Source organism: Elgaria multicarinata, chromosome 4, assembly GCF_023053635.1.
Source record: "Elgaria multicarinata webbii isolate HBS135686 ecotype San Diego chromosome 4, rElgMul1.1.pri, whole genome shotgun sequence".
Lineage (NCBI taxonomy): Eukaryota > Metazoa > Chordata > Lepidosauria > Squamata > Anguidae > Elgaria > Elgaria multicarinata.
The window spans coordinates 92,485,276-92,497,741 of record NC_086174.1 but is presented as its reverse complement, the minus strand read 5'-3'; the positions used below and the strand labels follow the sequence as shown (position 1 = coordinate 92,497,741).

General features: G+C 38.5%; 1 protein-coding gene across 6 annotated transcripts in view; it reads right to left on the bottom strand.

Moving 5' to 3' along the window:
• The window catches only part of CDK19 (cyclin dependent kinase 19), a 134,724-nt gene that overhangs the window by 78,558 nt on the left and 43,700 nt on the right, over positions 1–12,466 (bottom strand). For 5 of the 6 annotated variants that reach the window (XM_063124791.1, XM_063124792.1, XM_063124793.1 and 2 more), the window contains one exon: positions 3,786–3,861. The exons of the other annotated variant lie outside the window; for it this stretch is intronic. In XM_063124791.1, the coding sequence (XP_062980861.1) occupies positions 3,786–3,861 (76 nt within the window). The remainder of the gene's footprint in view (positions 1–3,785; positions 3,862–12,466) is intronic. 6 annotated transcript variants of the gene reach the window in all.

Here is a 12,466-nt window from a genome sequence, read left to right as displayed (position 1 = left end):
TAGTTGATTATCTGGTGGAGGCTATTTTTAAATCAGTGAGAGTATGTCAAGTTTTTTTTTTAAAGGCTGTTTTGGTTCTGATGCATTACTCTAAAACAAAAAAGGAAGCATTAAAGATGGCCTTTCTCTTGATCAGCATGTGTGGCAGCTATTTATTAAATTGCAAGAATTCTTATTTTAAAATATTACTGTGCATCCCAATAGTATCTTCAGCACTTCATAACATAATTTTCAGTTGTCCAAAGAGGGCAAAGGCCATTGCCAAGATCATGCACATTAAAAAAAAGGGATACATTTCCAAGGGTGCAAGTAGTAAAAGACTATTCTAAAACACCACTAAATGCTACAACCTTTTCTTATAGGCTGGATGCAAACTACTCATAACTAGTTGGTACACAAGAGTCTCAATGAACATTACAATATTAGAATTAAAATGACAAATCATTCCACCAACTAAGAATGGCCATCTACTGCCTACAGCAGAGATAGTAACCTTCACAGGGACAGCTTCTTCTTTTCACCCAGCCTCCTCTCCACAGAGGAGATAGCTCTAATCTCCAATCAGCTGGTGATTGGAGATAAGTGCTTTTTCCTCCTTAGCACTGAAAAAAGATTCCCTTCTCAGTGCTTAGCAGGGTAAAACACTTATCTCTGATCAGCTGGTGATTGGAGAAAAGAGCTTCTCCCTCCCAGGAGGGGTGTGTGTGTAAAAAGGGCCAGGAGAGGAAGGCAGTGAGTGATTCAGACCTGCTGATTTCTGAGCTTTATTCTGTAAAGCTTGTCTTGGTTTCTTCTGAATAGACATGCAGAGGCTTATCCTTATTATTTGTGAGTAGCTATGCTAGCCATGCTTACTTCTGAGTGGACATGCTTCTTACAATAAATTGGTAAAAACTGAAATTGCAGAGGTTGCATTTTTTGTTGTTGTTGTTGTTGTTTATTCGTTCAGTCGCTTCCAACTCTTCGTGAATTCATGGACCAACCCACACCAGAGCCACCCCTAGCTCCCCCAAGGTCAAGTCTGTCACCTCCAGAATATCATCCATCCATCTTGCCCTTGGTCAGCCCCTCTTCCTTTTGCCTTCCACTTTCCCTAGCATCAGCCTCTTCTCCAAGGTGTCCTGTCTTCTCATTATGTGGCCAAAGTACTTCAGTTTTGCCTTTAATACCATTCCCTCAAGTGAGCAGTCTGGCTTTATTTCCTGGAGTATGGACTGGTTTGATCTTCTTGCAGTCCAAGGCACTCTCAGCATTTTCCTCCAACACCACAGTTCAAAAGCATCTATCTTCCTTCGCTCAGCTTTCCTTATGGTCCAGCTCTCGCAGCCATAGGTTACTACGGGGAATACCATTGCTTTAACTATGCGGACCTTTGTTGTCAGTGTGGTGTCTCTGCTCTTAACTATTTTATCAAGATTTGTCATTGCTCTCCTCCCAAGAAGTAAATGTCTTCTGATTTCCTGGCTGCAGTCAGCGTCTGCAGTAATCTTTGCGCCCAGAAATACAAAGTCTGTCACTGCCGCCACGTTTTCTCCCTCTGTTTGCCAGTTATCAATCAAGCTGGTTGCCATAATCTTGGTTTTTTTGAAGTTTAACTGCAACCCAGCTTTTGCACTTTCTTCTTTCACCTTCGTCATAAGGCTCCTCAGCTCCTCCTCGCTTTCAGCCATCAAAGTGGTGTCATCTGCACATCTGAGATTGTTAATGTTTCTTCCTGCGATTTTAACTCCAGCCTTGGATTCGTCAAGCCCAGCACGTCGCCTTACCCATTTTTGCCTTTGCCCCACCACTACTGGAATGCAACCCCGTGAAAGCCCCCCACCCCCAAATGGAATCCAGCCCTTGGGCCAAAAGTGTTTCCTGACTCCTGTCCTATAGGAACAAATGGTATTCAGACACCAAAAAGTGAGCAACAGAACTATGATGCTCTTTGATTATTTTTTAAACAAGGAATACATGCATGCTTTATGAATACTTCTTTATACTGTTTTTCTGTGTATTGTTGTTAGTTGCTGCTTGTCGTTGTTTTTTGCTACAATTGCTCAAGACATGTTAACACCCTTATTCTGTACCAAGCATTTTGAAAAGCAATTGTTCTATAAATAATTTCATTTCAGGATCTGAAAATGTTCTGGCATTATTAAACTGCATTCTTCTTAAACAAAAGTGACTTTAAAGGGATTATGCTTTGATTCAAATAAAGGAAATGAGACAATTAGTATTGTGCTTTTATTCCATGGGGTCCATAAAAAGAGTATAAATAAGTCTGGCAGTTTTGCTGATAGTTGGAAGGCACAGTCATTACTTTGTTACTAGTTTCACCCAAAAATTAGCACTTCCTTATTCCTAAATCAAACATCTGAGTGCACACTGAGCCCTAATGACGAATTATGGTGTTGGCAGATAGGGAGAAGGGGCTACCGACATCTCCCATCTGCCTGCTTCCTGGTTAGGGCTTTGGCACTACAACATTAGGAAAGTAGGTGGAAGTGGGTAAGAGTGGGATCCCTGGCAAGGGCTGAGGAAAGTGCATGGGAGAGTAAGGAAGTGGTGGGCACAGCTCAGGCAGGCTCCAGTGCGCCTGTGGGTGCCATGTTGCTATCTCCTGGGTAGCTGTAAATACGGAAGTGAATGGGAGCGACAGATTTATTTATTTTATTTATTGTAGCACTTTTATCCTGCCCTTTAACCAGAAAAGGCTCTCAAGACGGCCTCTTCCAATTTTTCTAGGATAGGGGTACCCAATCTTATGGGCCAGTGAGGAACATTTGGAAATTTGAGAGAGCATCACTGTAAACATTCTCACAAGAAGGCTGCCATGGGGGAGCTTGCCCATTCAAAAAATGGCTACAATGGTAGGCATGGCCATTTCTGAGAAGTGAACTGACGAAGCTGGAGGAAAATGACTTCCTAAAGAATCCAATTACAAGGCAAAGTTTCAAAAACGCAAATCCGTTCTTTTGAACCCACAGTCTTCTGCTTCAACACCAATACCCATTTCACAAATGGTAAAACATTGATACTCAGAGAAATATAAAGATACAAGTCACAGGAGAATCCCCTATATGCAGACAGACACACACAGGCAAAAGACACACCACACCAAAACAAACAATACCAGTTAATTCACACCATGCCAAACACAAATGCCTTCCAGCATAGGCAAACACATTTACAGCACAGACAAAATGCCAACATGTTACCATTAGCCCATCTAGGCCCTGCCAAGGACACTCCCTACCACCCACAATGTACCTTTCCGTTTTTGCTGGGCATGCTACAAAATGAATTACTAGACTGCAGCTGCCTACCAATTCTATTTTGTAAGAGCACTTCTGCATCACTTTGAGAACCCCAATTCTAGAATGTATTGGAAGGAAAAGAATGCTTTGTGCTTGATGGCATATTCAACTAGAGATACCATTTTTTTATTTTATCAATAGCATGCAAGTCAGAACTAGTTAATTCTGCTGAATGAATTACATTGAATGACCATTTTAACAACAACAAATTAATGCACAAAGCTTTCGACAGTAGAGCAGGACGTGATTTTCTATTATTCCATCTCCTCTCCTGCAGCCTCCCAAATCTGCTCTGGAGGTCCACCCTCCAGAACAGGTTTTGCGGGTATAAGGGGCTACAGAGAGGCAGGGAAATTTCTGAAAATTGCACATCTCCCCATTCTGCTGTCAGAATACTTCAGAGACGGGAAGGAAAGGGAACTAGTTGGATTCCAGCCACACCCATTAATTGTAAAACTATTTAAACATTTTATCTCCACTTACTGCTATTTCTCTACATGCCGACATGGATATCCCTGTACCTTCAATCTGCTTCAATGCATATTCCTTTTCATCTTTTCTGCAAAAAGAAAACAGTGAATTTTACAGGTCTTATTTACATTAAAATATATAAAAGCACATACACAGATTAATCTCGATTTCCTTGAAACTGAATGACCAAACCACAAGTGCAGTTAGACAATTATTGAAACTATAATGATCCATCATGCTTTCCATTTCATAACCAATTATCATCTTTGACATGAAATTTTTCTATTGACTAGAAAACAATAAAACTGGCATACAATAACCTATAGGGATTTGTAAATGTAGCTTTCAAATTACCACTTTACAAAGGGGGAGGAAGTGGAAGTTTATACTTCGAAGAAACACACAGGTTCAATTCCTGATATCTCCCTTTAAAAAAAAAAAAAAAGGACCAGATGACCAGTAATGAGAAAGATCTGAGCCTGAGACTCTGAGGATCCACTGCCAGTCAAAGTAAACAATCCCGGACTACATGGACAAATAGCCTGATCTGATATAAGGCAGCTTCTCATGTTCTGCAATTGTGTGCACAAACACATAACACTCTGAGGACAATGTTTGTTAAGTACTTCCAAAAGTTCCAGATCTGCCAAGCATATTTTTCCTACAATGTGAAGGCAAGATCTTTGTACAAGACAGCCTCAGTCTCCTCCTGCTCCTCTCTTGCCTCGTATTCCTACATCTTTTGCAAACCATTGAATGTTAGATGAACAATCAAGAAAAAATCACTAAGATAAGAAAAAATTGAGAACTTTCTTTCAATTCATGCAAGCATTCAGTTTTCAAATGTCCTTGAATGTTAAAATTCAGAATCAGAACGATGGTTCTTTGACATTAGGGAAAGAAATTTGAGTGTATCAATATTTTTTATATTATTCATATCTAGCTCCATTTCATAAAAGTAAAGCAAATAGAAGTTCAGGATACCGAATTTTCTCTACAGTTACTTTGAACACTTGCAGCCTGCTCCTGTACATGTTTGCTAAGAAGCAAGCCCCGCTGAGTTTAATGAGTCTCACTCTCAATAAATGTACATAAAAATGCAGAATAATTGCATATCATCATTAAAAAGTGTAACTGAATATCCAGGCTCATTGCCACTCCTTCATTACATAGTAGGAATGTTTATTTTCTGAGGCTTATTTTTAACCTAAAATTTAATCCATTTGTGCAAGATCTTGTTTAGATATACATATTGTATTTAAGTGTAGAAATTAAAATCTTCCTAATACATCTATTGATGACTTTCAACTTTCATTTTTTCCTCATGTTTTCAACTGGCAAAACTGATTATATCTTGTTTAACAATACACATTCTTTAAACATCAAGTAGCAGCAAGAACAATATACATGCTACAAGCAAACGGACATACTACAAAAGCATTATAGTAGATTAAATCAAATTGACCAAAATATGCTCACATGTTAATCAAGGATGAGGTAATTGCATAATTAATCACCAGACTCCATACTTCTAAAAAATAATTCTGGGTTTTTATACACATTTAATTAAAGCCTTTATATCTCAAATAATTCTTTATTTTTCCTCTATATTTATTCCTCCACTGTTTACATGTATGAATCTATCATCTATTAACAGACTATTACCTCACACCACATTGTTAGTGATGCATTTTAACATAACTAAGCAGACAAAGAATTAGGTGGCACTTACAGATTAATTACAATAGTATTAACTTCTAGAATTACTTTCCAAAACCCTACTGTTCTGTCACATTACCATATGCGTATAATGTCATTTTTGGAAGTCTGACAGTGCCAACACCTTCCAAACTCATGGCTGTAAATGTTATATATGCCCATTGGGTTAAATATCACTGCAATGCCATTTGATTCTATTTTCTTCATAATTACTGCTTGTGAACCCTTGAAATACAAAAAATGCCATGTCATATGTGATCATCTTTTAAAATTCTGATTTCATTTGGCCTGATGAAGACTTATAAACACATATAAGCATGTATGTATTTTAGATGTTTTACTTTCACATGTAATTAGGAACATAGACTCCAGTTTTGTCCTTAATGTATTCAATGTTTGTTGTATTCATGTCAAAATAGTGCATAATTCAAAATACTGATAATAATACACCTTTATTCTTCACTGGTTAACAATTTATTCATAAGATTTAATAACCACAATATTTATTTTGTTTTGCTGCAAATCTGTAAATATGTCTTACATACATTAGAGTGCAGCAGGTTGCGGTTTTATCTCTACATATATTTGTAATTGTTTGAATAAAATGAAAATATTTACATTTTAAAGTTTCAGAATTACAGCAAACAGTACAGTTTTATGTCCTATGTTCATATATATGGTACATTGCATTTCCATAACTTGTAAACAAAGTTTAGGCTTCATAAGCAAGTACTGCATATATTTAAATTTACCCTCAAAATCTTCAATATTTTCATATAAAAAGGAAGACATTTATTTCACTTCCATATTGCCAAAGTTTCCAGAAATTTTACATTTCTGACCAAATGCAGTATCCAATTATTATGCACTGGACAAGGCAAGATCCTCAAATGTCAAACCAAATGCTGGCTTTATGCTTCTCATTTCTTAAATCAGCTTTGCTAAAAACCAAACTATGCACTTATGTAGCCAATACGCTGGAGGCAAAGAAGTGTCTAATTAAGAATAACTGCACCACCCATAACCACTCACGTACACATTAAAGAGTAAAAACAAAATACATGACACCAGAAGAATATGCAAAAAAAATCTATTGGGCATCAAAGTCAAATGTCAATGTTTTATGCACAAGGATGCTTTGAACAATGACGTAATCACTCTCAAATCCTTTGGATGTTTATTGCTTTTTTAAAATATTAAGGAAAACCCGCTCTTCCCTCCTGCACACTTTCATGCCACCGCAAAGTCTTAATTCGCTCCAAATATGAGGGGAAACCAAAGAATCAAAGGAATAAGAACGTCCCACCTCTTGCACAACAGAACTACCTAACCCAACACTTTGTATATAAAAAAGCATCCTGACCAGGCCAACATTATCTTTTCGGCGCCATGTCAAGACTTTTCTCTTCTCCCAGGCATTTTAACAGCATTTAACTATGTTAAGTTTGTTTTTAATGGACCCCAGAATTGTTGTTTTTAAATGGATACTGTTGTTTTTATACTGTTGTTTTTATGTTTTTGATGGTTTTTAAATTTTGTATACTTTTTAATGTTTACCATTTTTAACTGTTGTAAACCGCCCAGAGAGCTTCGGCTGTGGGGCGGTATATAAATGTAATAAATAAATAAATAAAATTTCAAGCTTAACCATTTTTATTCTGAAGAGATGCATCATTCTTTAAAGTAACTAAGGATATTACATCTTTGTGTCATCAGTTTTTATGCACTCATAAGCCCCATTTACTAGTCTCTTTAGGAATCAATCTGATAACAAATATGATTCAAATTTATGCATTTTTACATTGTAACAGCCTTGGAAAAGAGTAGTAACTCAAAATGTGTTAGTACCTTTGGATGTTTCTCTTATTTTTTCTGTATAATTGCACCATCCGTGGTTGAAGGATTCAAGAGATGGAAATATGATCAGGATTTGAGAAATCCACTCATGAAGGTAATAATGTTGAGCCCCCCTGTTTTGGTGAGGTATTTAAGTTTTTGTTTGTGCTGATTAGATCAAATTCTAAAGGTGCATAGAAGCAGCCAATGCATTCATTCTGTAGAATACTTCTATTCAGTTATATTATCTATGCTAATCAATTGCAGCAGGCAGGCATTCCAGCTTGAAAACAGGGTCAAGGGAATGAACTGTTGAACTTGATCCTCTCTTTTGGTCTATAACCCTTGAAGTCACTGAGATGTGTTACAACTGCGTTTTTTCTAACAGTGTGGGAATAACTGGACATTTTTAAAAAATGGGATGAAGAAAAAAAATCAAAGAGGGCTGGATTTTTCGCTCCATTTCTTTGATGGTGTTCCTACTTCAATGCTAGCAGTTTAAATTATAAACTTTCTTTTTAAGAGATTGCTTGTATTTCTAATTAGAACGTAGAGGATGCATTTCTGCTGGCTTAAAAAGAACCTATGTTAAACAAATGCTCAATGTACTTTGCAAGTTGAAACTACACGTTTATTCAGAAGCATGTACAATTATGTTTAGTGGAGCTTAGGTCCAAGTAACTATATCTAGGATTGCAGTCTTGGGAGATAATCCTATATGACACTAGCGGTAATGTAAATTATATTGTACTTTCATAAGCAACCTCTAGCACATTGTTTTTCCAGCAAAGCTGTAGCATCAGTCAATGCTATTGACACTGCACTGTAAGTCGCTTACACTAGCACTACATTAGCACTAGTGTCAAATATAATGCTGTCCTTGGGAACAAAGTATGTAGCTGGGAACAGCTGAAAAGTAGGGTAGTGGTTTATCATCGGAATATAGATTTCCCTCCCTTGCCCACTTTAAACAGATGTTTACGTTTTCTTTTAAATAAACCTTTGGGGGCTTACAGAAGTGTTAACAAACTCTGACAGTTCATGAAAATAATTTAGGAACTTTGTCAAATGTTGCATTTTCTCTCAATAGGCATTGAGGATAAAGTCTCATCTGCTTGAGATATCATGATTGGATCAGATCATTCGTCATGGTGGCTTTTGAAGGACGAAACAGATCACCAATCTGATAACCTAAATGAAAAAAAAACCTGGTTTCATCATGAATTCTGATTAAAACAAACAAAACAAAACATTGGTGTAGGGGCATGGCTAGACAAGGGGTGGGGGAAGGCAACGATCTCGCGATTTTATGATTGCGAGATTGTTGCCCTCATCTACACGTGACACACGACACCATGACCACCGTTTTGGATTTTTTTTAAAAAAGGAAATGGAGCGCTCGAACGACAGGTAAGTTTGTTTGTTTGTTTTTAAAAAAAACTCGCCCTCCCCCCACCCCACCCCCAATGGGCACAGAGCTCCTGATGAGCTCCGTTCCCCGTTCCCGGCTTCTCGCATTTACTCACAAGGAGCCGGGACATACCAGCGATGGCGGGCCACACGTTCCACTGTCTTGGGATCATCCCGAGACCACAGAAAAATCGGAATTAATCCGTAGGGTGATATCCCGGGCCAAGGGAGAGATCTTCCCTCCCTGCTCCCGGGATGCCCTGTGCATCATGTGGACACACAGGGATGATTCCAGGGTGATCTCCGGGATATCGCCCCATCTGGCCATGCCCTAGGTTTCCCAATCCCCATAGACAAAGATATTCCATGATCCAGCTTGGGGGAAAATGCATCTGAGAAACAGAATCTAGCCAAGACTAAGAAAAACTCATGCCATAAATAAGTTTCATCTTTATGGTGACACAGGATACCTCTTTGATAAACTGGTTATTCTTCATTTTTGTAGGAAAATTTCTTAAGGCAGAAAATTAAAGTATTTATTGGGCAAATTGCATACTTCCCCCTCACTTCTGGTTCTACCGGAAAACAGCAGTTTAAATGCTATTTAATAGTTTAACTTATGTAAAACATATATATTTGCGTGTGGGGATTAATATATTTTTGAAAGAATAAAAAAAACAATCAAAAGCTGTGAAATGAAACTTAGGTTGGAAGTTTTTTAAAAAAGGAAAGGACCTACATAAAGCCTGAGTTACACAATTTCATCATACAGCATCTCTCTTGTTAAATGTATAAAATGTTGTTGCACTATCATAGTGGGACTAGACTTCACAGCTTGGCTACCAAGACCAGCCCATGATATGTAAAAGAGCAATATAATGGAAATTGGAGATGGCAGTTTCTGATTCATATCGACCCAAGGAGTGATTCTGAGATGCTTCAGCTTTGGCCAAGGAGGGAGTAGCTGTGGTTTGTGAGGAATATTCAGATTTTGCAACTGTTGCAACTGAGTCTGTTGCTCACGCTTTCTCTACTTTCCCTTTGATCCCTTCTCAGACCATAGCTCAGTGTGATAAAGCACCTGTTTTGCATGCAGAAGGTCCCAGGCTTCCCCAGGAAGGGTAAGGAAAGAATCCTGCCTGAAAACCCTGGAGAGCCGCTGCCAGTCAGCGTCAACAGTAGATGGACAAATGGTCTGAATCAGTGTAAGGCATTTTCCTATGTTCCTAACCCACATTTGGTGGGAAAGATTTAATAGATAGATTTCTATAACATCAAGCCCAACTGATGATGATGATGAAGAAGAAGAAGAATCCAGAAGAATATATTTCCCAGTTCAGATCAGGTAGCGTCTGTAGCTGATTTCGTCCACTGTTGCCCTATCCACTTGAGACAGGTTGAGCCATCTAATTGCATGCACCTTAACATAGGACATCACATTCAACTGGGCTCTGAGCTTTTGGCACGCTAGAGACTAGATACAGATAGGAACCCTCAGCTCATATCCAGCCCCAAAATGTTGTGAACTGTGAGTCACTCTAATAAGGCTGTGCAGCCACTTACTATGTATCACAATCCTAAAATAGTTTCCTACTGACAGTGTCACCTCTGAAGCCAGTTCTATTCTTGTTGCCAAAAGGAATTTCTGAAACCAATGACTTCACCTTTCTCCTAGACACAACTTGTGTTGGAAATTGTTGTAGCACTCAATAAAAATACTTAACAGAACTGAAACTGCAAAGGAGCAACCAATATTTATTATACCATCCAACAACCTAATAATACTTTTCATAACCTTTATGTATCTGGGACATTTCAGAAACAAGACAGGACAGATGATACATACACAACTAATTACTCTCACATTTATGCTTTGTGCATAAATCTCGAAGCAATAAGACTTGTCCTATGAAACTTTTACCTTTATCTCAAAGATCAATGAAAAAATCAAGCACCCTATGTATTCAAAAAGCAACAAAACCATAAAGTAAAAAGACTGTGATTTTGTAGGCATTGTGCCTTTAAGAAAGCTGGGATTATACCCAGCTGAAGGGAAGCCACCTATAAAAGGAAACAGGAAGTAGCAATGGAGTCCACTTAGTTCTAGGCATAGCTGTTAATTCTGCTACCATTCTTATTAATACTTTTAAATAAAGGGTATTGTATACTACTCTGTCTCTTATTGGATACAACACAGACATGCTTATTTCACTGCATATAAACTTAACGATATTCCACGTACAACTATACCAAGGGCTGACCAACATATGAGTTGCATGATGCATTTTCTATACATAAAAGGTATCCATGAAGAAATTCATCTAGTTTGAAACAGCCCTAAAATGGTCTGCTTTAACCACTGCCAAGACTAACTGCAGGCACTGCTTATTATTGTCCCAAATTTTATTTAGTCAACCTGGCGAAGCCCAATTCACAGTAAAACCATTTATTGCTGTAATTCCAGTCAATAGGTTTACGCCTTAACAGCCCCAATAAAGATCTACAGATTATGGATCTCAACATAAGAGTTAAAATAGGTTCAGTTCATAATCAGCAAAACAAAACCCCAAACATCAATACGTTCAGAAAGTCCAATAGCACATAGAGAATCTTTGCACGTTATCGAAGCATTGTCCCTAGCAAACACGGCTGCTAAAGGCTCTGGTTTAAATACAAATGAGTGGCCACTAGAGATCAGAACCAGACATTTGATCCTGGCATGGAAACCTGCCTTTTGGGCGATGGCTGTGCCTCACAGGACAGCTTTGCTCTGCTCTGCCAGAGTTCCAACTCCTGGGGGCTTGAGATATGTTGTAGAGATGCTATCTTTCTTTTGTTCACAATAAAAGCTTCTGGCACTCACTGCTAAGGACCTATGAAACAGCCTCCCCACCACAAAAACAGGAGCCCAAGAATAAAGTGCCACTGAACATTTGCAGACTGCCTTTCTTTTGTGACTGGAATGCTTCTTCACTTGTTTCCGGTGATGAAACATTCCCTTCACTAAGGAAAGGCTCTTTTCTCTTATGCACTTTTTTAAGAGATTTCCCTTTGAAAATGAACTTTGCACATTCTCAGAGGCTCTTACACCTTTAGGTACTAGAACCTAAAGAATCCCACTACCTGAGAAGCAAAATGCAGTCATTCTGAGGGAAGATTTGATAAAGTGAGAAGTTCGGACTACACTCTGCGCTGGCTAGCTGACCCTAAGAGAACACCACACATACGCAAACACTCTCAATCTCACCAAATGATACCAACTACCTCCACAGCCCTCATATTAAGCCGTGGAACAATATTGAGCAGTACAGTGTACATGCGTTTGCATTCACAGCACGCATGTGCACTTCAATGCAAATGCAGCCATGAGCTTCCTTCCTCCTGTGTGTGTGTGTGTTTGCTTCATGCTTTCATGTTCAAAGATTCCAGCACTTAAATGAACAGCCAGTAGGAGAAGCTAGGCCATAAAGACTAAACTGGCAAGGGAGATGGTAGAAATTGTCCAAAAAGAAATGAAGAGAGGGTGTGCTTACTCTTAAATGAGAGTGTGTGTATGTGCGTGCGTGCATGCGTGTGAGCGAAAGAACACAAACTAACATGAAAAGGTGCATAACTCAGAGACCCCCTCAGTCCTGCAGGGCTGGTAAGCGAAGGCTTTTCACTGCTATTGTTCATATCAGGTAATTCTATGATGAAATAAGGTGCTAGGGCCAACACAAGTATAATGG